Here is a 26,084-nt window from a genome sequence, read left to right as displayed (position 1 = left end):
ATATAAAGACATTTGTCAATTACTGCATTACTAATTGCACTGAGAGTATATCACAGCATTCTTACTTGATGACAGTCCTTTCAACTGGTTGCGCCGACATGTCGCTCTGATGTTGCTGCTGTTGCTGCTGTTGTTGCTGGGGAAACGACAGTCTGTTGTGAACTGCACCTCTACCCCCGCCCTGTCCCACCCCTCTCCCTCTACCAGGCTGCATTGCGCCCCTCCCGCCCCTCATGGGTCCACCTCTGGCATTGGACGGACCCCCTCTGCCGCTTTGCACGTTCCTCATATCACCGGCTCCTTGTATACCACCTGGTGGTCCATGCATTTCACCTCGTGGTCCCTGCATTGCGCCCCTCTGCATTCCCCGGCCACCTCTCTGTCCCCGCATCATGTTCCCCCGGCCCCTCATCATACTCCTCCCTCTCTGACCGCCTCGGAAACCACCCCTGTCCCTCGGCCTCGCAACCATTTGCTCTCCAGGGAAAGAGTTTCCGCTTTGGTTTTGGGAATGGTCATCTTGCTGCATGAACTCTCTTTCGTCTTGTGGCATCATCTGGTATTGGTCCTCCTGGTGCTGGGGTGGGGGCCCGTGCATGAAGGTCTGGTCGTGTTGATCTCTGTGGGGTGGGGAGCCCATAAACGGACCCTCCTGTTGGTGTGGGCCTTGCGGCTGGTGCTGGAGTTGTTGATGGGGAGGGGCGGAGCCACCCTGGGGTGGCCTGACTCCGCCTCTTCCCTGAACGTTTCCACGACCTCGCCCTCTCATCCTACCGCGACCACGTCCCCTGGACATTTGTGACTGACCCTGTGGAGAAAAAAGAGAGGAATACATATTCATTTTTATATCTTTTATGCCAAACAAGAAGAAGTGCATTGAATATCAATGAATTGCATGTACTGCAATATACAGATCTGTTGCAGAACATTGGATTCTGGCAATTAAAATCATACTTATATCATTTTGAGGTAGAATGAAACAAAATGTATGCATCTGCATGGATTCACAAAAGTCTGATCTTAACTGACTGAACTCACATATAATCCTGTCTATCATAAGGGCTAAAAATTTCCTATGCCATCTTTTTCAAGTCCAGTAATGAAACAGATCAGATAGTTGAATAACCATTCCTTTACCATGACGTGTAACATGAACATACTGATACTCATCATAGAGGCTGTTGAGAGATAGCCCCCACCCAACCCCCTACCTCCTTGAGCAAAAAGCACCCCTTTACAGTAAGAATGGAGCCATGTTCAGTATGAGTAGTTTACAGTCATGGTGTATGGGCGTGTTAACCTATAGAGGGGAAAGAATGGACGCTTTGTTCTTACCCTTCCCCTGTGCACCTGGCCATGTCCTCCTCTGTTTGGGGTGGGGCTCATCATACGCTGGGAGCCCCCCAGGGTGGGGATCGGCTGCCCCTGGGGAGGGGGCTCGCGGTAGGTGTTTGGACCCTGTGGGTGGTATTCCTGGCTCAGACCAGACAGGACCTGTTTAGAAAACGAAAAGCTCAAAATAAGTAAAAACATCTTCATTATCATGAAGCATTTCAGCTGCACAAAGCATAACCAGACTTTGTTCACAATAGCATTCACAATTTCACAATTCACAATTTCCTTTCTAGTTGTTTATATGCATGATCTTAGTAGTTATACTAAAATGTAGACATTCTCAATTGAAACTGAATCAGTTCACTTCCACACTACATCTGTTTACATGAACAGAAACACAAAGATTTAAATAACATTCATTCACAGAAAAAGGCAAAATGCATAATTTACATTCTGATTGGCAGACCATCTACTAGGTTTCATGCATTCAACTTTCAGCTCCTGGCACTTGAACGGCTTAAAATTGAGGACAGATTCACTGGAGTAATGTTAACATTTCTCCAAGTCAACTAAATGTGGGTGGTTTTCACAGAAAAGAGGAGTACACAGATATCAAAACCACTTTCACCTTCTGCTAGTAGACAGCAAGAAAGTGTGCGTGGGGAAGTATCAAATCACTACTTAAATGAAATCTGACTTCTTCCAGGAAAGAGGAAAATAACGGCTTCCGTACTCAACTTGAAAGGTGCAGGAATTGGCTGGATGATCATTATCAAAAAGCTGATGTTGGGGAAAAGGTTCTCATTATCAAAGAAGTGAAAGTGGACCTCAAAACAGGAGGGGTAAAACTGCCTGACTGACCTTAACATTGCCTTGGTCTGTCCACTGCTTCGGAGGCTGGTGGTACCCGCCTCCATGGTGATGAAACGGAGGAGATCCTTCATCTACGAGGAGGAAGAGGAGGGGATGCAGGAATCTTGGATGAGTAAACCATTGTCAAGACACCAAGGAACTCTTAAACCGCTGAGGACGAGTCCGAGTATACTGGGAAATGCGTGTTGTAGCAAAATCAGTCCATCCTCAACAGGTTAAGAGTAACTTTACCATTATCATAGACCTCCCAACCTTTCTGACTGAAAACTAAGGGATGATTTGGCTCATAAGTAGGAAAGGAAGAGCAGTGTGTAGTAAAATTATCAAGTTAAAACTAGGAAATACCTATTGAAACAAGAGCTGGGAATGGTCAAAATTAAGATTCTTCCCTCAAAATTCAGAATGGTTCAGAAGTCTGCTATCCTCTCTGTGATGTGATTCATCACTGGCCTTGCATCTACCTGTATGAATGCCTGAAATACACACTAGAGGAATGGCTGAAATACTAGTCCTAGCAACCAGTTATCGACTTTTTTTTTTTGTCCCATGCACTTGAAACACTTGACTGACACTAGCTGAAGTTCAAGTGCTGAAGTAGGACATCAAGATACAAAACATATTTTGAAATACCTATATTTTTCTCTTGTGAGGTTTTTCGATAAATGGCAAGCATGAAAGAGAATAAAGATGACGGCATGTGTTACGAGATAGATATAACGACAGATATTCAACCTCTTCAAGGAAGGCATATAATGCATTACATTACCATGGCAAGCATTCTGGTTCGTGTTGTACACAACTTGTTGCTGTGGTTGCTGCCACTGCTGCTGGTGCTGCTGGTGCTGCTGGTGCTGCTGGTGCTGCTGATGCTGCTGATGCTGCTGTGGCCCTTGCTGGTGAAACTGCTGGGCAACTTGTGGCTGGGGAGGCGGCCTGACCTTCTGCTGAATGTGCCCCGACTGCTGCTGGCCAGATCCACTCCCGAGTCGCTTCTTGGGAGGGCTGGGCTTCTTGGCAGGGGGGCCCTAGGGGACACAATTAAAATGAAATAATTTACTCCTGTATACGCCGAATATTTTGCGAGGTTTTTATTTTCGCAAATTTCACGAGTCGGGTGCTATTTGTGAATTTAAAGACACACGCAAATATTGACTCTGATATCAATATGAACAACACATGCACATATACAATTTCTCTGTTCAGTCTAACCACTCACAAAATCGTTAGGAAATCCTGATTTGCGAAACTTTAGATTTGCTAAATATATAGCATATACAGGAGGATATGTTTTTGTCGGCATTGGTTTGTCTGTGTGCAAAATAACTCATAAATTTGCTACAGGATTTAGATGAAACTTACAGGGAAAATTGATAACGGTAAGAGGAACAGATGATTACATTTTGGTTGTGATCCGTTAATCTTTATGCATGTTTGAAGGATCTTGGTATCTCTTGGCAAATAGGGTCAATGAACTTGCAAGTTCACACTGCACGTACTTGAGATTTGCATATGCACAATAAAGCGGATGCTCTGCTCAAGGCACCACCCAACATGAATGTGACATGCATGTGTACATTTCTCTGTCCATTGCTGTACTCCATGATCGTGAATTTGACCACTCGTAAAATTGTCAGGAAGTCCCGATTCACAAACCAAAAATTAGACTCCCTAAATATATGGAGTATACAGTAGGCAGACTACTGTAAAAGTGAAATTTCGCGCAAACCAGAAGCAAGCGCGAAAATAAAAACATGCAAATATTTTTTTGTTTCATTAGTTGATGTCTTGATTCTGCGGAATCAAAAACATGCAAAACCCATCTTAACCGGCCGAGTGCAAAAAATTAGTCACACGAAAATATCCACTTTTACAGTATTGTTGGTTAGTATCAATTCACCTCCTGTACTTGCTGACCACCCTGCGCAGCCAGTCTCTTCTTGAGTTCAGCCTGTTTCTGGATGGCCTGCTGCTGGCGCCGTTCCTCCTTCCGCTTCATGATTGCCTCGCGGAGCTTCTTCTGCTCATCCAGCATCACGCGCAATCTCCGTGCCTCCGCATCCTCATTCTGGAGATGACAAAATGACAATATGTATAGCACTTTGGTCTGATGATATTGGCAACATATGTGACCAACTACAACAAAAGGATCCAAAAGTCCGGGAGGACAATTTTCTGAAATTGACATGACATTATCCCTTACTCTTCCACTTCAATTTCATATATAACACGAATAGTAAATTGTTACCATTTTCATCTGGCCCTTGACCCTAAAATTCATAAGATAATTACTTTCAGGTAGAACATGCATAATATGTACTAAGTTTCAAGGTAACTTGAGCCACTTCCGAGATATGGAGGAAAAAGTTAGTTCAGCACTTTCACTTGATCTTTGACCTTTTGACCTTTGACGCAAAAAGAGAAAAAAAAAAACTTTCCAGAGAATTTCTATTAGGTTACACACGCATACACCAAGTGTAAACTAGATATATCGCTACGGCTACTGATATGCCTCCGCCATAATGCATGGTTCTCCTAATAGGTCTATAGTACAATGTCTTGACAATGTGTGATGACAGTTTCACACAATTGGCAAAATATTAAAATGACAGGTTTGACACAAATGTGCTGAATGTTCACTTTCCTAGAACTAGGTTCAATTGGATGAATGATTAAAATGTCAGAGTGCAGGTATTTGGGGAACTGATGATTTTTACTTGACTTTTGACCCTTTTATAAGTTTATGCATTGAGTAATTTTCAAGGTATTGAGAAAAAGTATAATTTCAGTATCAAATGGGAAAATAGCATTATCTAAACCTGGTCTTTGACCTTTGACCTCACAGTTCCACAGAGAATCACTGTTAGGTAGAACATGCATAAATACCTTATACCATAAAAGACCTTTGACCTTTTGGCAAGAAACTTCCCCAAAAATATATATTGGGTAATACAAGCCATACATCAAGTTTTAAGAAAAAAACCTTCAGGCATATTGTATTTTAAGGAAAGTAGTGATACTGTATTTTGAGGAGTTGACCTCGACCTTTGACCCCCTGACCTTTGACCCATGACCCCAACTTCCCTAGATAATCACTGCCCATCGGTACAAGCATATATACTAAGTTCCATGAAGATACCTTGAACCATTTGCGAGATATGGAGAAAAACATGAAATTTCAATTTTTTTTTCACAAAATAACCTGTGACCTTTGACCTCTGACCCTGTGACCCTAAAATCCACACAAAGTATTATCCCCCAAGGATATACCCTCATACCAAGTTTGATGTAAAACCACCACACGGTTCTTGAGATATCGACAAAAACAAAACGGGACGGACGGACGTACGGACGTACGTACGGACGTACGGACGGACGACCCGAAAACATAATGCCTCCGGCCACTTCGTTGCGGAGGCATAAAAAATAACCCTGCTGGCATTGCATAAATATGAGGGTAATAGTAAAATTTTGAAGTCTTGCACTTGACCTTTGACCCCTGACCTTTGACCCCATGAACCCTACATTCTCTAGATTATCACTTCCAGTCAGTACATGTATATACTATGTTCCATGAAGATACCTTGAACAATTTTCCAAGGTACGGAGAAAAAAAAGAATCTTAATTGGGTAATACATGTATACACTAAGTTTCAAGAAAATATCTTCAGGCATTCAATAGATATGGTGGAAATAGTGAAATTTTATGTATTTGACCCTGACCTTTTGACCTTTGACCTCATGACCCAAACTTTCACCAGAGAATCTTAATTGGGTAATACATGTATACACTAAGTTTCAAGAAAATCTCTTGAGGCATTCAATAGATATGGTGGAAATAGTGAAATTTTATGTATTTGACCCTGACCTTTTGACCTTTGACCTTTGACCTCATGACCCAAACTTTCACCAGAGAATCTTAATTGGGTAATACATGTATACACTAAGTTTCAAGAAAATATCTTCAGGCATTCAATAGATATGGTGGAAATAGCGAAATTTTATGTATTTGACCTTGACCTTTTCACCTTTGACCTTGAGCATGTGCACCCAAAAGTTGATAGGCACAACTTCACCCCCTAATACACATACATGCCAAGTTTCATTAGGATACCTCAACAGGTTTCGATAGTTACCTTGTCCACAAAATTCATTACGGACGGACGGAAGGACGGAAGGACGGACGGATGGACGGACGGAAGGACGGACGGACGGACAACCCGAAAACATAATGCCTCCGGCACCACTTCGTGGCGGAGGCATAAAAAAAAAAGCAAAAAGGTGGTTTGGTTATTCACTGTTTGAACAAAAATATGAGGCAAATGTGCAAAGGCCATATTTTTCAGTCAGTCCGCAGCACCCGATAATTCGCTCGTATTTATTCAACTCGTATGCAAGCCCGCTTTAGGCTTGCATACGTAATGAGCTGCGTAAGGGGATTTTGTCCTTGGGCTTTCGGCTACAAAAATACACCTTATGTTCACAAATTTGGTATCAAATTCAAGGAAAATATGTAAACTATCGTCACATGTTACTCAAATTATTGTAAATGAAAAATATCATAGCGTAATTTGAGCTTGAAAAATGATGAAAAAAGTAATTCGTGCAGTACACTTTCAAGACGTCAAAAAAATACCAAATTCACCTTGCGTCTCAATGAAAATGCTGTATTTGGTAGTCCATCTCCTAATCTTTGTATCCATGTAAATATCTTGACAATTTGTTGCTTAATCCGGTCAGGAACCAGTAAAATATACATCGATGTCAGTGCTGATCAGCTTGAAACCGTGCAATCTCAAGAGTAAGCTCTCTCATTGGACAGCGCCTGCACTCAGCGCTTGCATTACGTCATTACGCTGCTACATAACGGTTTCATGCCACTTGCGGTTTCTTGGCACGCGTGTAGTTCAAGCGCTGAACGCACGCACTGTCCAATGAGAGAGCTCTTTCGCACCACTGTACACTTTGCGCGGAGCATACTTCTGGCTTAGGAGTGAATTTTACAGACATTTCAAAACGGAAAAACTAGCATAAATCATGCTTGCGTCTCCTTGACTCCAATATATGATGAGTATCTAAGTTTCCCCTCTACGAAAAAGCCAAAATCAGAAACAACAGTTTCTTAATCCGGTCAGGAACCAAAAAAGAACTTTAGATGACAAAATCTTCCGTGAAAAGCAGGTAAAATTTACGCAAATTCAACTGATTATATAGTCATGATAAGATCCGATGTTACAGGCAAATTTAGTATCAAAATAAAGATCAAAGTCTGGAAAACAATTTACCATGACTTGTAGCCATGACGAATGTATGTACAAGTCGCTACACTGTGAAAACCATAGCCCTATCAAAGTCTCGCAAAATCTCGCACGACGAGACACCTTTTGAACGCAAAGATCGTCAACGAGAGTGCTGAATAAATCTTGCCGGATCGGCTCATTAGCATACGTGCTGCGGACTGACTGTTTTATTTTTTCAACCTTTGAATCAGTGGACTTGGAGGCAGCAGCTGTCTTGCTGGAGATGACCTGGCGGAGGTCACCAGTGGCCTTCTTGGCAGCTTGCTCAATCAGCTGACTTGGGGGCGCTACAGGTTTCTGGGGTACCTGAGGTCTGCAAGGATACCAAGTGCAGTAAAAAGAGCAAGGGCTTCTATGACAACAGGTCATGATTAAAGCACTTTACTTTGTGATAGTTCACATTTGAACAAAAAGGAATAAAATGCTTGACTCAATGCTTTCTATTTCATACACAGGATAACACAAGGATACACTAAATTGAAAAAATAATTCAAATTATGAATCCCCTGAGACATAGCAGTAGCAGAAAATAAGAAGACAGGCATATCAAATTTTCTTTCAAAATCAGACACCAGATAAAACAAAGTGATTTCATAACTTTTCCAAAGAGCAGGCACAGATGATTTGGAAAGATCAGTCCTTCAAACTTTAATGGTTCTGAAGTTTTGACCTTAAACTGAACTTAATGTAATAAACAGGCCAATGTCCTTCTAAAATGACATATTTGACAGCAATGAATATGTCTCCTATGAGTACACCACAGGAAAACAATTTTCTTTTTCAATAAACAAAAAATTCCATTACACCCAACAGTATCTTGACATCAATCTTTGGACTTATGGAGCAACAATTACAAAACAACAAACAAAAAAAAATCCAACAACTCAAAGTCTGTCACTTCTAATGAAACAAAACAAGGTTTAGAGAAACCAGCAGATGTCAATTCAGACATACCTTTGTTGTTGTGGTGTTCCCTGTCTCTGAGGAGTTGGTGCACGCTGCCTGTGTTGTGCGCCTGTGGGATGTTGCTGCTGAGGTTGCATAGGCCTTGGGCCTCTGGAGAGGGGGTAACCACACAGCAAAAATGTACAAATTCAATTCTTACCCAATCTACTCTATTCTTGGAACCACAAATATGGGTGGACAAAATAAATAGGATGTCTCATGCACTCATGAAGTAGGAAGCAACAAACCAATAGCCTTGCTTGCTCAAAGAGAAATTATCATGAGGAAATTCAGTGTCTATACAAGGCAAGTGCCAAATTGTGTCTCGCCAATTCGCGTACAAGAAATTAATATTTTTCTAACTCCCAGAAGTTCATTGACCTGCCTATGACCTTTGACCTTGTGGTGACCTTCAACTCCACAAGGGACATTTACCATCCAAGTTAGGTCACAAACAGACATAGGGATCAAAAGTTATGAGCCACAATCGAAACGCGCCCTAAAAACTTAACATTGGGCCCTAAAAGTTCGTTGACCCCTGTCTGTGACCTTTGACCTTGTGATGACCTTCACCTCCTCAAGGGACATCTACCATCCAAGTTTGGTCACAAACGGACAAAGGGATCATAAGTTATGAGCCATAATCAAAATGTGCCATAAAAACTTAAAGGGAAGATAAACCCTAAACGCAATGTGGATAGAGTGAAAGCAGCTCAACATTAGTAGAACACATCAGTGAAAGTTTGAAGAAAATCGGACAATCTATGCAAAAGTTATGAATTTTTACAGTTTTTCCTCCATGAGAGTACTGTAAAAGTGGATATCTTCGCGCGACCAATTTTTCGTGCTCGGCGGGATAAGAAGAGTTTCACATGTTTTTAATTCCTCTTTTATTTTCGCACTAGTTTTGGGTTGAGTGAAATGCGCAAAAATTTAAACACTGCGAAAATTTCCACTTTTACAGAATGCTCAATCCTACAGATAAATACATAAGCACGTATACATAAAACACACAAGGACATAGTGTACATTTGTACATACACATACACAGGCACAGACACAGACACATGCAGGGGCCGCGGAGACGGGGGGGGGGGGGGGGGGGGTGGTTAAGGTCCAATTTTTTCATTCTTTTTTATTTTTATTTTTGACAAACGAAAAGTGTGGGGGGGGGGGGAGGATGGGAACCTCAGATAATAATGCCCCGCTAAATGACTTGGTTACAACCACGCAAGTCTACCAAAAAGAACTCTGCAGCCGATCACTGCTTTGAGCTAATATCTCACCTCAGTTGCTGGGGAGGGTGTTGAGGTCTCGGCTGTTGAGGTCTTGGCTGACCGAATCCTCCTGGCCCCGCCTGACCGGGGTTGGCTCCGTCAAACGGCCTTCCCTGCTGCCGGTGCTGGGGAGGGGGTTGCTGCTGCTGCTGCTGCTGCTGAGGAAATTGCTGCCCCTGTTGGTTGGGCCCGCCGGCAGGGGGCGGGAACTGCTGTCCCTGAGAGTGGGGAGGAGCTGGTCCCCTGAACTGGTGGGGTGGCTGTTGATTGGGAGAATGTTAAGATTTGACAATGAGCTTTGCAGTTCACCAGATCTATCCAGTGGTGGATCCAGGGGGCGCACTGGGTGCGTGCCCCCTCTTTATTTTTTGCTAAAACAAAAGAAAAAAAAAAGAAAAATGGGGGGGGGGGGCCTCTTGCGCCTTCCCCTTTAATTTTTGTAAAGGCGCCTCCCCTTTACGGAAATCCTGGATCTGCCCGTCTATTCTCAAATCGAAATAAGTGAAATGTTTTATGGTGCTTCATTCTTCTACTCAGCACTTCATCATAAGCTTAATACCAAGTGTGATCTCATTCCTACAATTGCTCTTAAATTCCTACCAGGAATGGTAATCTTATCCCTCTGTAACAACACAGGTCAGATATATGTATATATAAAAAAACTAGAAATGTCGCTATGGCGACTGATGCCTCCGCCATAATGCATGATTCTCCCAATAGGCGTATAATACAATGTCTTCACAATGTGTGATCCATGACAGTTTCACATAACTGGCAAAATATTGAAATGACAGGTTTGTCAGAAATGTCTTGAACTGGGTTTGCTACAATTTTCTAAGTGTGCAGGTACACATATTTGGGGAATTTTGGGGAAGTTTATGCATTGAGTAATTTCCAAGGTACAAAGAAAGAGTGTGATGACGGTACAAAATAGATTTTTTTTTTTTTTTTTTTTTTTGGGGGGGGGGGGGCATTGAAACCTGGCCTTTGACCCTTAACCTTTGACCTTTGACCTTCTGGTTGGAAATTTCCCAGAGAATCTCCATTAGGTAATGCATGTATTAAGTTTTGAAACTAATAATGCAAGCATTGCATATACTAGTATATGAGGGAAATAGTAAAATTTTGAGGAGTTGACCTTGACCTTTGACCCCCTATTGACCCATGACCCCTAAATTCCCTAGATAATCCCTGCCAGACAGTACATGCATATGTACCAAGTTCCACGAAGATACATTGAACCATTTGCGAGAAAAGTAATATTGCAACATTTTCACCTAACCTTTGACCTTTTGACCTTTGACCTTATGACATGAAACTCTCTCTGCAGAATCTTTACGCAGTAGCACATGTCCACACCAAGTTTCAAGAAAATACCTTCGGGCATTGTATAGATATGGGGGAAATTGCAACGTTTGTAGCATTTGACCTTGACCTTTTGACCTTTGACCTCTTGCCAATGTCACTAAAATCTACTCAACTAATTGTCCCATCATACATCATCCTTGGACCAGGTTTGGTGAAAGCTGCTTCATCCAGTTTTGAGTTATCACGTAAACAGATAAATTTTAGGATTTGACCTTGATCTTTGACCTTTGACCTCTGTCCGATTTCACTTAAAAACTACTCAAGTAATTGTCCTATCATACATCATCCTCCAACAAAGTTTGGTGAAATTTGCTCCATCCAGTCTTGAGTTATCGCGTAAACAGATACAATTTCATATTTTGACCTTGACCTTTGACCTTTAGCCGATTTCACCCAAAATCTTATCAAATAATTGCCCCATCATACTTCATACTTGGACCAAGTTTGGTAAAATTCCAGTACTGTAAAAGTGGATATTTTCGCGCGACTAATTTTTCGCGCTTGGCCGGGTCAGAAGAGTTTCGCGTGTTTTTAATTCCGCGGAATCTAGACATCACACACAGGAACTATTGGCAAGCAAAAATATTCGCGGCTTTTATTATCGCGCTAGTTTCTGGTTGCGCGAAATGCGCGAAAATTTCAACACCGCGAAAATTTCCACTTTTACAGTACATATTACTCAAGTTATCGCGTAAACGAAAGCGGACGGACGGATGTACAGACGTACGTACGGACGTACGTACGGACGTACGTACAGACGTACGGACGTACGGACGGACGGACAACCCGAAAACATAATGCCTCCGGCACCACTTCGTGGCGGAGGCATAAAAAATTGCAAAAAGCAAAATGCTCACAAGCAATCAAATTACCAAGAAAACTGTATAGTCTTGCAAACTACTAATGTCATAGAGTATACACCATATATTTAGGTAGTATAATATTTCTCAAATCTATAGACTTAGAATCTATAGAATCTATAGATGGAAAAATGTATGAGTGCACATCACATGCAGTCAGAGTCAGAGTTCATATTTTTGCGCATTGTTAAATTTGCAAATAACACCCGACTTGTGAAATTCCTGAAAGTGAAAACCCTGCAAAATATACACCTAAATTCCTGAAAGTGAAAAACCCTGCAAAACATATTGTGTATACGGTATCACAGCAAGATGGAGAAGGAAATCTGAAAATGGTCGTAATAATTCTTATCATCATTACCTGCTCCTGATGGGGGAAAGGCTGCCTTGGTGGAGGTCCTCCTCCCTGCTGCTGGTGTTGGTGTTGGTGCTGTGGGTGAGGATGAGGTGGGGCTGCAGCTCTGGGGGGCTGGTGGTGCTGATGATGCCCAAGCTGATGGGGTGGAGCATTGTGAGCTGCTGCCGGAGTAGTGTAGATTGGACCTGGGGAAGGAGGCACATTTCAATCTCAATATTATTGTGTATGTCTTTGCTACATGTAATATGTTTTTCCTGACCATTACTCAAGATCACACATAGCATGCTTTCTAAAAGGATTCTTCTCACTTGCATCAACTTTGTGTGCTGAACTTGAGCAATGCCTGCCTTTCATTTTCAGTCTCAGATGTATGTCAATTATGAATTGGCATTTATTTATCAAATATCATATTTACAACATGTATAAAAACCAACAGCATGGCATCCAACTAGCTTTTTCTACACATATGCGTTTGGTTTTTAACTGTGACTGTAAATTGAGAATACATGGGAACCTTAAAGAAGCTCTTCAAAACTAAAAATATCCGTCTGTGTGTTTGCTCTGGTAAGGACATCTTTACAATTTCCCACAGACTTTGACATCATACATGCCAGATACATGCCAGATTTTATGTATTTTAGCAGTGTGTTTTGTTTTGTCTTGTTTTGCTGTTTTTCAAACACAGATCATTTCGTTCTTATTAACCTCAATTCATAGTCTTGTCCATGAACCAGGAATATAAAATACTACTCATGTCCATGTTCACCACAAGTGACTTGCCTTGCTGGCTCTGCAGCTGGTTGCCCCACGTCCCCTGAGATGACGAATGCTGTGCCTGAGAGTGGGGATGTCCCCACCCAGGGCCTGATGAGGGTGGGGGACCACTACGAGGCAGGGCTGGCTGCTGGGACGAGTGGACCTGGGCATGGGGTTGGGGCTGGGTGTGAGACCAAGTCTGATTGGTCTGTGGCTCCTGGAAAAAGATAAAATAGGATGGAGGATACATCAAGAAATTACGGTGCTATGGTATCTTCTCTGAATGGAACAATACAGGTTAACCCTAACTAGGCCTGGGGGGGGGGGGGGGGGCCTCACTTGACATTCCACGCGATGTATTACTCATGCGAAAAGCTATCGCCGCAACGTTTCATGACTTTTTTCTTTCGAGTCTCCCGCATCTTTTGACAATAAAATAGTTAAGAAATTTTTTCTGATGACACAATTTTTTTCTCTTATATTTGCTCAAGACACTAAACAGAATATTTACACAAAAGATGTGCCCATTTTGAGCTTTATTTAGTGATTTATACCAAATTGTCTGATTTCATGCATCATTCTGCATAAATTAGCGTAATTTAGCATAAATGATAATTTTCTTTTAATTCAACTTCATGGTACTTTGGATTACGTCATAGGCAATGTGTGTGCTAATTTTCGTCGCGATCACACGGTCGACGGCCGAGATCTGGAGGGGGCCTGGGAGGCCCCCCCGGCTCTATGATCTACCTAAATAGCCCGGCCTAGTTAGGGTTAAGTTAAAATGGACTGAAAAGACTATAATTGAAAGGTTCATGCATGTGAAAATTTCTGGATTCACAGTACTTTTGATTTCATATGGTACCTGGTAAGGCTGCTGTCTGTGTGGAATGCTAGGCGGCTGAGTATTCTGTTGCTGCTGCCCTGGACCTGACTGTGGGGGCGCTCCAGCTAAATATAATGGACACAAATAACAAATTTCACTGTTGAATCATCAGCTGATCAGCAGAGTATAGACATGAAACAGCACTTAAGTTTAAATCTCCAAAGATAGGATATAAGAGTGTGAAATTTGCCACAAATTGTAGATGTCTCATTAGTACCATGTACATCTCAAATTTCTTTCATCTTACTTCACGGCTGATACACATAATTCACACAATCTTGCTTGTGACGTCCAAATAGTACAATGTATGAATGATCACCACTTCAGAATAGCTTCAGTTTAAAATTGAGAAGGCTCCCATGGACATCAATCAAATACAGTGCACTTCCGTTACAACGAACACGGTTATAACGAAATTTCGCTATAACGAAGTAAATCTTCTGGTCCCAAAATTATCACCATTAAAGTCTATGGTACAAAATTCGCTTATAACGAACACAGTTATAGCGAAATTTCCGTTATAACGAAGTCTTTTCCGAGCGCCACAGACAAAGAAAAACAAAAGAAATGTGCTCCGTTATAACGAAATGCGAATTGCTTTCGAAAATATGTAGCGGAACAAGCATTTATAGCGTCTCTGCATGGGTGTTCGGTCCTTGTGTCACGCACAGTTTCTGAAGGGAACTTGCGTTTATTATTGTATTACAGTTATCCCATCACACTTCACATAGCTTTCCAGTGTATGATGAGTATTCAGCAAACATATGTGGTTCCTTGTTTTCGTTATATATTATTTTTGTTCGGTTATAACGAAATTTCGTTATAACGAAAGAAAACTGCTGGTCCCGAGCATTTCGTTATAACGGGAGTGCACTGTAGTCAACATTTAGAGGTGATATCAAAGTCAAACTATCAATCAAACAATGATCTGGATGCAAACGTTGGTTTCTTCCAAAGTGTTCATTCCAAACGAGATAGCTCTCACATCCAATTAATTATCATCTTGTGAAGTAATGGGAGGATTTGACAGAGAAAACTTAGAGATGGGCTAATGCCAATGGCAAGGCATCACAAGTAGCAATATTCAAGGAAAATGTTAAAACTACAAGAGACTTACACTGACCCAAAATTTGGTCAAAAGTTGATCTGACATATCATATAATCTTCAAATCAATTTTATGTCAGAGTACTTGTGGGGATCTTATGGAAAGATCTTCTCCACCAACAAAATACACATGGCCCATAGTCGCAAGTAAAGGATTCAATAAAGAAATGTCTTGTCAAATGTGCAGATGGCCAAGAAAATTGATGTCAAGATGTCCACTTACCAGACTGCGGTGGCACTTGCACTTTGCCTTTGAAGTGCGGATTGATGTGGATTTTCTTCGGCAACTGGGAAGCTGATGATGATGTGGGCTGTTTGGTGGCAGGCTGTTGTTGCTGTGGTTGCTGCTGTTGTGGCTGCAGTTGCTGTGGTGGTTGCTGCTGGGGCTGTTGGTGTTGTTGTTGGGGTTGTTTGTGTTGCTGTTGTTGAGGTTGGTGCTGTTGATGTTGTTGCTGTTGAGGTTGGTGTTGGTTTTGAGGCTGTTGTTGCTGATGCTGTGGAGGCTGCTGCTGGTGTGGTTGGTTTTGGTGTTGTTGTTGGTGCTGGGGTGGTCCATCCTGAAAAGGCGGGCGTGAGCCTGGTCCCTGGAGCTGCAGTACTGGCTGGTGTTGCATGAGATGTGGCCTTTGAGGGCGGAGTAACTGTTGCAGTGGTGGCCTACCACCCCACATGGGCCCCGCTCGACCCATCATCAGCTCGGGCCGCTGCCCAAAGGGGGGCCTCATGCCGGGATGGCCTAGGATGGGGATCACACCACCGGGTCCCATCTGGAGTTGGGGGTGAGGTGGGCGCATCATGAGGGGCAACCCTCTTGGTCCTACCATATCACCCCCAAAACCACCCCTACCCCGCCCCCTGCCCCTCCAACCACGACCCCTCTGGTGTCTTCCCTGGCGCCTCTGTCTCTCCTCTTCCTTCTGCTTCTCAAATGCCTCAATTTGCTGCTGCGCTTCCTCAGATATCTCTGCGGACACAAAACCAATGTGTGAGTCACATGAGCGCTTACACTGTACTACATGAGATCAATGAACCAATAGGCAAGATAATCATGGTATATCATGAGTGGTAAGCCAACCGCTTAAGACAGACGTTGAGCTTATATCATTATGTAAAAGCAAAATCAACAACTGAACCACGCATGGGAACTGCTTGGCTTTCTTTAGCAATTTCCTAGTAGACATTACAGGTGCCTACAAATTAATGAATATGCTTTCACTTACCCCTCCCCCCCCAAAAAAAAAGAACTAACAAACCCCTTCACTGCTGTCTAATATACAGATTAAAAAAGACCCTCATGCACAATATGATTACACGGCAAAAATCATACTTTATTTTAAAAATGGAAATCTCACCACAAGCATATCAATTTGAATTTCAGAAAAAATGAAAATGCATATTATATTGAAACGAACATTTTCTTACTTTAAAAAATATTTAAAAAAATAAAAGAAAGATACCAGTTGGCTGCTCTGCCCTCTAAGCCCCCATAATGCTCATCAACAGTGAGCTTTAGATATAACACGATAACATTTACAATGCGCTTCCTTGCGGGATGAACAATGGGAACAGCTGTTTGCTCATGTCCAGAACATCAATTTTTGCCTAACAGCCACATCATAGATTAGCATCACAGATCTGAAGCTTGGTGTAATCCCTATGCACAAAAACCTTGTTGCATATCTCTACAACTGATTTCCAGTCAAAAAGAAAAGCCAAATGATCATCTCAACTATAGAACAATACCTAGGGTGTCTGGGATGTTCCTTGTGCGTGTGCTCTTTAAGGATACCACGGCTGACTGTCTCTCGGACCGAAAGCGACCCCTCCTGTCTTCGTCGTCCGCTGTCTCCTCCTCACTCTCGCTGGAGTCCTCCGTTTCCTTGGCGACCTAGATGGGGAAGAGTAGCATGGGTAATCTTGTCAGTGCGAAGTTTGAGACCAAATCGTGATAGAGTTCCACTACTGAGACAGTCATAAAGGATTACCACATGATACATAATATGCTGACAGTGATATCGGGTTGTAGGTATATCATTTCAAGTCCTGTAATACAAGTAGTAAGTGAATGACTACAACACATTTACCTAAAAATATGTATTTGGATAATGAACATATTCCTCTCAGTACACCTTCGAAAATCTTCAGCAAGATTTAGATGTGCTACTCAACCTTGTCCCATAAAACACAAGATTTGACAGTATTGTACATTCATAAGAATGTATCCCTCATAGTATCTCATTTTGAACACAGACAGTGTACATGATGTGATGCACCTGTAAATAAAACACAAGATCAGCCTTACAGTGTACAATGTATGTTGATGTGCTCCTTTAAAATCAACACCAAGTATAATTTCCATTGAGCTTTCTCACACACACCCACACACAAATATATTATAGATTGCATGATTCACATTTTGTCACAATAACTACAAGGAAACTGAATTACAAAACAAGCAATACATGTATGCCTGTTGTTCTTTGTAGCATAACACAACACAGACTGATACACCATATCAACACTTTGTGGGTCATACCCTACAATTACACCTCTGTAGCAACCTTTGAAATCAATTTCCCACCACATGATACGAGCCATTTTACAATATGCAAATGAGTAGTTCATCATCAGATTCGTCTTATGCTATCTTATCACGTAAATTACAAGATACATACTTGATCATGCATCACAAAACAAACAAAAAGTCGCACCCCTTGATTCTACGTGAAGGTACATGTAAAATGGGTCAACCAAGTCAAGTTTAAGTTTTTCATAAATTATAATCTGAAAGAGCTATTCTTTATCCATTATTCCTAAGTTTGGGGTCATAATATGAAAAGGAAAAAGTGTTTTCAGCAGTTTTTGTACCACCCTATTTTGAAGAGTTGTGAGATCAGGTAAAGTTCCCTTAAATTTCTTGAAACTCCCTTTGCCCACCCTTCAGTTTCAACTCTAATAACTTTTGAAAAGATAGTGCTACCTCCTTGAAAGTTTGTATTACTTATGAACTGAATGTGTCAATTCATGTCTGAGGACTTTTTGTTGGTTTTGTGATGCAGGGTCACATATTCTCCTGGTATTGGCTAAGACGAAGTCTAGTAATGGGTATACAATGTCTACCTCTGGTTCATTTTCAGGTTCTTCATCATCATCCTCTTCAACTTCCTTGGCTGCTGTGGTTTCGGCGCTGTCCTTGGGCTTGTCCTCGTCCGTCGGGGTGATCATTTTTGGCTGGTCCAGCTTTGCAGTGGAGAACGATGTGGACACTGAACCACCTGCATCTCCCTCAGATGCGCCAGGTAGGTTCTCGCCCGTTGTGTCAAAGTCTTCCACCAAACTGTCATCGGGTATATCAAGGTCCAGTACGTCGGTCGAATTGTCGAAGAGCTCTAAGCCCTCGGCTGCCTCGGCATTCTCTTCTTCTCCAAGTCTGGAACATAGGTCATAAGTCATATAAAATATACTGGTAATTGTTCAATAAAGCCACAGGCTACTGTATATACACAGTTATATTACCTACGATAATTTGCACCTTAATGAAATTGTAGCTGAAGAAAAATACTGGAAATATAAACTGGTTTTCAAAAATGTTGCTTGACTTATAATGACAAAGATAATGGAGTCTGCTCTAAAACTATTTTCTGCAAAGATTCACAATGAATGAAGATTTTAAACAATGTAAGATTTATAGAGATGCTTATGACTGTGAATTTTTACTTTCTGTCAGTCCATTATATGCTTTTAAAGGAATAATATCAAGACTGGGTTCCTGAGAACATTTACCGGTAATCATAATGTATGCTATACTACAAAAGGGTGTAAAAGGCAACAACTGTGTACCAACACCAATACTCATTTATTCCAATTAGGAACAGGCACAGCAAAAGCTCATCATCTCCATGACGGCTGAATATTGGTCCCAACTCGTTTCTTAATGTCAATTCTAAATGCTTACAATAAAACAATACAGTGCACTCCCGTTATAATGAACACGGTTATAACGAAATTCCGGTTACAATGAAATGAAATTTAGGGTCGCAACATTATCAACTCTATGTATTTTTATTGTTTATTCATTCGGTTATAACGAAATTTCGTTATAACGAAAGAAAACTGCCGGTCCCGAGGACTTCGTTATAACGGGAGTCCACTGTAGTTACAACCACAAGACTGCTAAAGCTAAGCAATTAGCATCAGCAATAGCTAAACATTTTCCTGTTTTCTGAAGTTTACTGCCTACATAGAGAATGGAGTATTCATAATTCACTGCCGACAAAAACAAAAAAAAAAACAAAAACAAGTTCTGGTATGCGAGGTTATATGAAGAAATGGTTTAGGTGTGACTGCCGTCAATGCAAAAACAGGTGTAAAGTTGAAGGAAACAAACTTACCCCTCCTGTGCCTCTTCCTCTCCTCCATGCTCCTCCTCTTCATGCCATTCCTCCGTCTCCGCCCCTTCTTGCCAACCCTCTTCCCCCTCTCCACCATCCCACCCCTCCTGCTCCTCCTCTCCAGCTGCCTCACCTTCCCATTCTCCTCCAGCTTCACCATACTCCTCGCCCTCTCCTCCCCCTTCGTACCCCTCCTCCGCATATCCCTCCTCCCCTCCTTCATACTCCTCGTCGCCTTGGTATTCCTCTCCTTCCAAATACTCTCCCTCCGCGGCGTACCCTTCTTCCAGTTCCGCGTACCCCTCCCCCAACTCTTCGCCCCCTTCCTCCGCCTCCAACAGCTCCCCATCTTGACCCTCCTGGTAGGCTTCCCCCTCCAGACCCACCTCATTTCCCAATCCGTACTGCTGGTCATCGTAGTGCTCCTCTCCATCACTTATGCCCAAGAGGGCGTCCTCATCAAGCTCTTCCTCTTCCTCAGCAATGTCTTTGACCTATGGTAGAATTTGCGAAACAAGTCAATCAGACAATGAAAGTCTCACGCCTATGAGTCCTAGCTACCTGTAGTTTTGCAAATGCAAGAATGAAGTCATAAAAGATATTTCATAATCAATAATAATAATACTAGCTAGTTTTTCCATAGCACATTGAAGACTTCGTAAGAATTTTGATGCACTGTACAGACTATTATTACCCCAGTCACTGGATACATTATTTCCAAACAGCACTCATCGTGCTCACTCTCCACTCCCTGGGGAGCATTCCAGCCAGTCGCCATTTTACAGGTGCGCACATGCTGTTCAACCATCATAAACATTCTCATCCTACCCGGTACCAATTTATACTCCTGCGTGGAGACCAGCAATGTGGACATGTGGACAAAGTGATTTGCAGAAGAGCAAGTGTGCCAGGCTTCTCATAGGCCCAAACCCATACCACACTCGTGTGATTCATAGACGAGCACTCTTATCCACTCGGCCACGACACCTCCAGATGCAGCATGCAACGCTAAATCGATGACAGTTGTCACCACAAAGTAAAGTTGATATATGAAATATAACCCTCTTCCCCTCCTCCCCCATAACAAAACAAAACAAAAAACTAGAAATGTCGCTATGGTGACTGATATGCCTCCGCCATAATGCATGATTCTCCTAATACAATGTATGTTCAGTTTAAAAAATCTGAGCTGCATGGTCCTAAATGCTATCAGAATATCTGATAAGGTGTAAAAAAATGAGCTGTGAAAATATTTTGCTTCAAACTTATCATTTAGTACTTCAAAAAAGTAAAAATTTGAAATCACCTCTATAGACTACTGTGCTAGAATTATTTTCGGACCGAAAATAAATGCAATTATCATAGATATCTTCATAGTTAATGTGTTACTTTCATTATTTTTGCATTCTTGTGTCATCCATCTGAACATAATTAGACTGGTCAGGCAGCTCAGTTTTAGAATTTTTTAAATCGATCAAACACAATGTTAATCAGTGGCTTTCATGGGTCTAACATCTGTAATATTATAAAAATATTTTATTTTTGTTATATCATAAGGACCTTTGTGACCTTTGACCTTTGACCCCAAAATACAAGTGAATATTTGTCTTGTCATACTCTACCCTCACACCAAGTTAAACGTTCATGTCTCATAGTATGTAAAATACTGTACCAAAAGTTTTTTCACAAAATAACCTGTGACCTTTGACCCCGTGACCCTAAAATCCAAACAAAGTATTATCCCCCCAGGATATACCCTCATACCAAGTTTGATGTAAAACCACCACACGGTTCTTGAGATATCGACAAAAACAAAACAGGACGGACGTACGGACGGACGGACGGACGACCCGAAAACATAATGCCTCCGGCCACTTCGTTGGCGGAGGCATAAAAAAATACCTTTTTGGTCGGACTCTCCTCCTGTAAGAGCTCATCATCATTGTCCCATGAGGCATCCTCTGACCGTCTTTTCCTAATCCCTTCCGCCATGGCTGGGAGACTGGTTCTGGGCTGGCTCACTACACTGTCTCTTCATTCACACTGCAAATCACGAAGGTGACACAATTCACAATTGGTTTGAAACTGTCCGGGTAGGATTTGAAAATGGCATCCATAGTTGCATACTTGAAAATTACTTTTGTGACCAATTAAGTGTCATTTTACATAGGTCAATTGCCAATCGTGGGGGTCAAGAGGCCATGTTGAGTTGCATTTGTGTAATCTCGCAAAATTATGAAAATATGGATATTCTAGTTCACAGAATGGTAACCCTTTGTAGGACCTATGCTTACATTTCAGCATCTCCATGATGTTTCTCTAGCTGTACACTGTAAATGATTACATCACTGTCAAAAACATTGTACTGCATAATGGATGCTTAAATAGAAATTGCACGCAGCCCCATAAGCTTATCTAAAAATAAAAACAAAAACAAAAATGCACGTTCAGTTGATGATACCATTACATATTATTAGCCCCAGCCCGCGATGCTGTACCCTGGCCCTGTGTACATTGTATGCACATGGCTGTGCCTGTGATGAGTCTTCTAGCTCAAGACACATGTAAAATGGGACTTGAGGATTGAACACATAAAATGCACCTGTAATCGTGTAACTACGTACTAGATGGTCTAGATCTACAATAATGTTGCAGTTACACTTACAGAAACAAAGCAATGGCTTTGTTTCTGGGCTTGTGCCGAAAGGGTGGGTTGGGTGGTGGCGCGTCGCGTTGACTGGAACCCCACCCTTCGTCCAAAGCCCCCCCCCCCCCCCCAGTTTTGCCAAAAGGGTGCGTTGGTACTTTTTCTCATGTAATATTAAAAGTCCAGTTTTAAATTTCTATCTAACCTTCAAACAACCATTTCAAAGAGGCTATCGTCCGGATCGGTTTACACTCTATTACCACTTGGTCTACAGCCAGTTGGTCTAATAGACTGTTTAATATCAGTTGGTCTAATAACCAGTTGGTCTAGTCATCATTTCGTCCAATTACTGTTTGGTCTAATTGTTATTTGGTTTAATTACTATTTGGTCTACAGTCAATTCGTCTAATAATAGCCATTTGGACGAAGGGTGGGGTTCCAGTCAACGCGATGCGACCCAACGCTCCCAACGCACCCTTTCAGCAAAACTGGGGGGCTTTGGACGAAGGGTGGTGTTCCCATTAACGCAACGTGCCAACACCCAACCCACCCTTTCGGCACAAGCCTTGTTTCTGTAACTGCAACATACAACAAATTTAGTTACAACTACAAGTACAAGTCTCTTCTTCCTTGGCCGTTGGGCCATAAAGGCAAAACAGAGAAAAACAGTAATCATGTGGAGGTTGAATTAGTTCTACACTAAATTTAGCATTCATCAGTTGTTTAAGGAAAAAGACCACCTTAATATGTTACATTGTTATTAAGGTCTATTTATCTCAATGCAGAACATCACAAACAGAAACACATTACAGAGTCTAACGTTAGACTATTTCTTAGGCCTAACATTCGTTACATCTCTCATCATGATCATACAGGACTCTGAAACTCTCTCAGAGAGTAACGTGTCGTTAGAGTTTCTAAAGCAACAAAATAGAAAACCTAAAATTCACAAAAGAAAAAAAAATCCAGCTGTGGTATGGTAGATCGGAAGATCTAACGATTACACTCTAACGTTTGTCTAACGATAGATCTAATTGGTAGGTACCTATTCCATGCCTAATCAAATGATACTGCCCTGTGCCTGGCATGGCGCTGGCTGCATTGCAGTGATTTGCACTGCAACCACTGCCCTGGCCCCTGGCCTGGCAGCGTTTTTTTTAAAGACGGCACAGATTGGGGCATGGCGCGTGTTAAACCTATGGGAAAAACGTTGGGTTAGGGTTTTTGGTTAGGGTTAGGGTTAGGGTTAGGGTTTTGATGGTTAGGGTTAGGATTAGGATTAGGGTTAGGTTTAGGGATAGGGTCCCCGATAAATTTTTAGTTTCCCCAATCTGTGCCGTCTAAAAAAAACACGCCGGCCTGGCACCCACGCACTGGATCGCCTGCGCCTGAGCACAACTCAAGCCGGCCTGCCTTGCCTTTGCCGTCCTTTTTCCACAAAATTAAAGCCATTATCACGGCAAATAGATATTTTCTACGTGTAAAATTCCGTAATATTGCCATTAGGCCTACTAGGTTAATCTATGTCAAGGATCGAAATACGATTACGAAGTCTCTCGTGCAATGATGCACGGGGTCGAGTCCGGTTTCTTCACCTTCGACTTTCAGTTCAACCTACCACATTGACAGACGTGTGTTTGCGCGTGTGGAGCTCGAGGTGATGCTGGTCAGGGAGGCCGAAAACCCGTTTCGAAGTCAGGTACCAAGCGTCTCCGATCCGGTTTCGTCAATTTACTTATACAGGCACTTAACAACTTAGTCCCTAAATAGACCAGACAAAGAATATTCTAATGATGACCTAAGAAATAAATTTGTAGAGACATCTTGTTTCTGAAGAAGAACAAGTGTTCAGCTTCCCTTGATCACGCCATTTTCCGTGCCGATGAGTGAGAGCGGTATGGTGTCTTTTAGTCGAAAACAAAACAAAAGGAAAAACTAAAAAAACAAACCACGATGAATGACATGCTGTGGCATAGCCACCTCTGAAATTTTACCTTTAAAGTGCACGTGTTTCTTTGAATAGCTAGTCATTAGCATTATTTTCTCCTTTTCGCCCGAAATGCATCTTTCTTGATGAAGAATCAATCAGATTCCATTCGTATGTTAATTGAATCAGTGAATGTAGAAAATTAATATTGAAACACTCCGTGAAAGCTAGTGCAAGGAAACTCTCTCAACAAGCAACCCGTTCAAGAGTTGTGCATTTCGAAAGTTTTAAAAAATTCCGTTATGCTGCTCTTTCTAGACGGAAGATTGGCAGTGACTTGTGAGTGACGTCACAACAGCAATAATAATGTAAACAGAATTTCACAAATTTAAATTTTTCTATAGGACACTGCAACCTCCTCAACAACTTACCTTCATGTCTAATGTCAATGACAACTTTTGTGAAATTCTTTATTTTTTTTTTACTTCACTCTTGCATACCCTTCCTTATAAAATATAAGATATTTCTGATTATATTACTTTCTTAACTGCAATAAACTTATCAATTTTGACATCACAAGTTGCTGCAAAGGTTTCAACATGGCCTATCATCTGGTGCTGCACTATTCAGAGCTCTGTGTGTTTCCCAAGTACATGTAAAAAGATCATCGTAAAATCATTGTATGCAAATGGTTTCAGTGTTCAGTTATTAAATTTTTATCAGAATCTACTTCAAAGTGTAATCAAAATTAACGGACAAAATTCAATTGCTTTTTCAGTTATCTTATTTTGTGTATTGATTGCTGCATGTAAAAATCTTAAAGGTATTAGCCCACATTTCTAAACCTGCAGCAATTGGTCTCATAGTTAGCATGGAGTTTAGGTATGACACCTGTGCAAAATTTCGTTCCAATTAATCCATTACTTTCATAAAAATAAGTGAAAATGCACCGTATACATGCGTATAAAAACGCTCGCTAGCTCCGGTCCACGCACGTACTACATGCATGCGATACATGTGTAAGTTAATGTGCGTAGCTAGTCCGCGCTCGTAATTCGATTTTGGGTCGGGTTGACCCGTTTGAAAATTGATTTTAAAACGATGATTTTCTCTCTTTTATCGAATGGTATAGACAAAGAGCAACAGGTGAGGTATGTTACTGTTATAACTTGTACTCGAAGTCATATTGGACCTGTTTTATGCAGTTTTGATTTTCGTGGGTTTGCAAATGTGGGCTAGTACCTTTAAAATTTTAACTGATTTTATTTCATTCAGCATTCTTTTTAAATGTATAATCAATATAACACAGTCAATTGAAAAGAAATTATGAGTGCAATATTTTTTCATCTAACTATTGAAGCAGGTTCGTGATTAATTCAAAATGTACTACGTTATTCAATGATATGCAAACTAAAGAATCACATGTACCTGCCGTTCAAAAGACAAAGTAAGCAACTCTGAAATAGAAATAGAGGAGACCTTGACGAGGATAATGATCTAAGAAAATAATAGTTGTCTACATGGCCGGCGGAACCGTGGGGGCTTGGGCCCCCACACTTTTTGTGCACCATACAAAGGTCTACCGTCATCACTTTGGGCCCCCACACTTTTTTAACCCGGACGTGGCACTAAATAGAAATAGATACAAATCTTGAAGTGTGAGCGCGGTAGGATTATGTTTTTCCACTAAAGATTGTTTTGCTTGTTAGCTCATGAAACCCGGAAACGCTCCGCCGGCCCTAGTCTATACAATACGGCAATTACAGTGGCGTAACTACGGGGGGGGGGGCATGGGGGGGGGGCACGTGCCCCCCCCCCCCCCCAATCCGCTGGTAAAAAAAAAAAAAAAGAAAAAAAAAAGAAGAAAAAAAGAAAAAAAACCTACCAAAATGGTAATTCAAGGGTTAGTAAACTACTTTTGAAATCGACATGAAAGGATGATCAAGAAAAAAGATATTTTTCTAAGATTTCTTTTAACCATATAATTAAAGAGGTATTATAGTGAAACATTGTTCAAAAAGCCCGGAGACGACAAAAGATTGTGATTCAGTGTGATTCC

At 41.5% G+C, this 26,084-nt stretch overlaps 1 protein-coding gene across 1 annotated transcript; it reads right to left on the bottom strand.

The window, feature by feature from the left end:
* Window positions 1–61: 61 nt before the first annotated feature.
* Window positions 62–23,952, bottom strand: LOC140243525 (uncharacterized). Its single transcript, XM_072323196.1, has 17 exons — window positions 23,717–23,952; window positions 21,354–21,494; window positions 19,452–19,945; window positions 18,181–18,490; window positions 16,804–16,948; window positions 15,284–16,024; window positions 13,935–14,020; window positions 13,094–13,286; window positions 12,317–12,498; window positions 9,737–9,987; window positions 8,460–8,561; window positions 7,686–7,818; window positions 4,106–4,273; window positions 2,975–3,233; window positions 2,185–2,279; window positions 1,336–1,437; window positions 62–808 (listed from the first exon to the last, which is right to left on the bottom strand). The coding sequence occupies exons 2-17, from the start codon at window positions 21,441–21,443 to the stop codon at window positions 62–64; spliced, it is 4,098 nt and encodes a 1,365-aa protein (XP_072179297.1). The 5' UTR covers window positions 21,444–21,494; window positions 23,717–23,952.
* Between the last annotated feature and the right edge of the window lie 2,132 nt (window positions 23,953–26,084).

The sequence above is a fragment of the Diadema setosum genome, chromosome 20 (assembly GCF_964275005.1).
Source record: "Diadema setosum chromosome 20, eeDiaSeto1, whole genome shotgun sequence".
NCBI classification, from domain to species: Eukaryota; Metazoa; Echinodermata; class Echinoidea; order Diadematoida; family Diadematidae; genus Diadema; species Diadema setosum.
Note: the sequence above shows the minus strand (reverse complement) of the source record. Positions and strands in the feature narration are given on the sequence as shown.

What these genes read in the sequence shown, in the direction of transcription:
- LOC140243525 (XM_072323196.1), bottom strand. Translation starts at nt 21,443, where the DNA reads ATGGCGGAAGGGATTAGGAAAAGACGGTCAGAGGATGCCTCATGGGAC. An exon ending in AGGAGAGTCCGACCAAAAAG is followed by an intron (nt 19,946 to 21,353) that starts GTATTTTTTTAT and finishes ATTCTACCATAG; the next exon opens with GTCAAAGACATTGCTGAGGA. An exon ending in GAACCAGAATGCTTGCCATG is followed by an intron (nt 2,280 to 2,974) that starts GTAATGTAATGC and finishes TCCTCCTCGTAG; the next exon opens with ATGAAGGATCTCCTCCGTTT.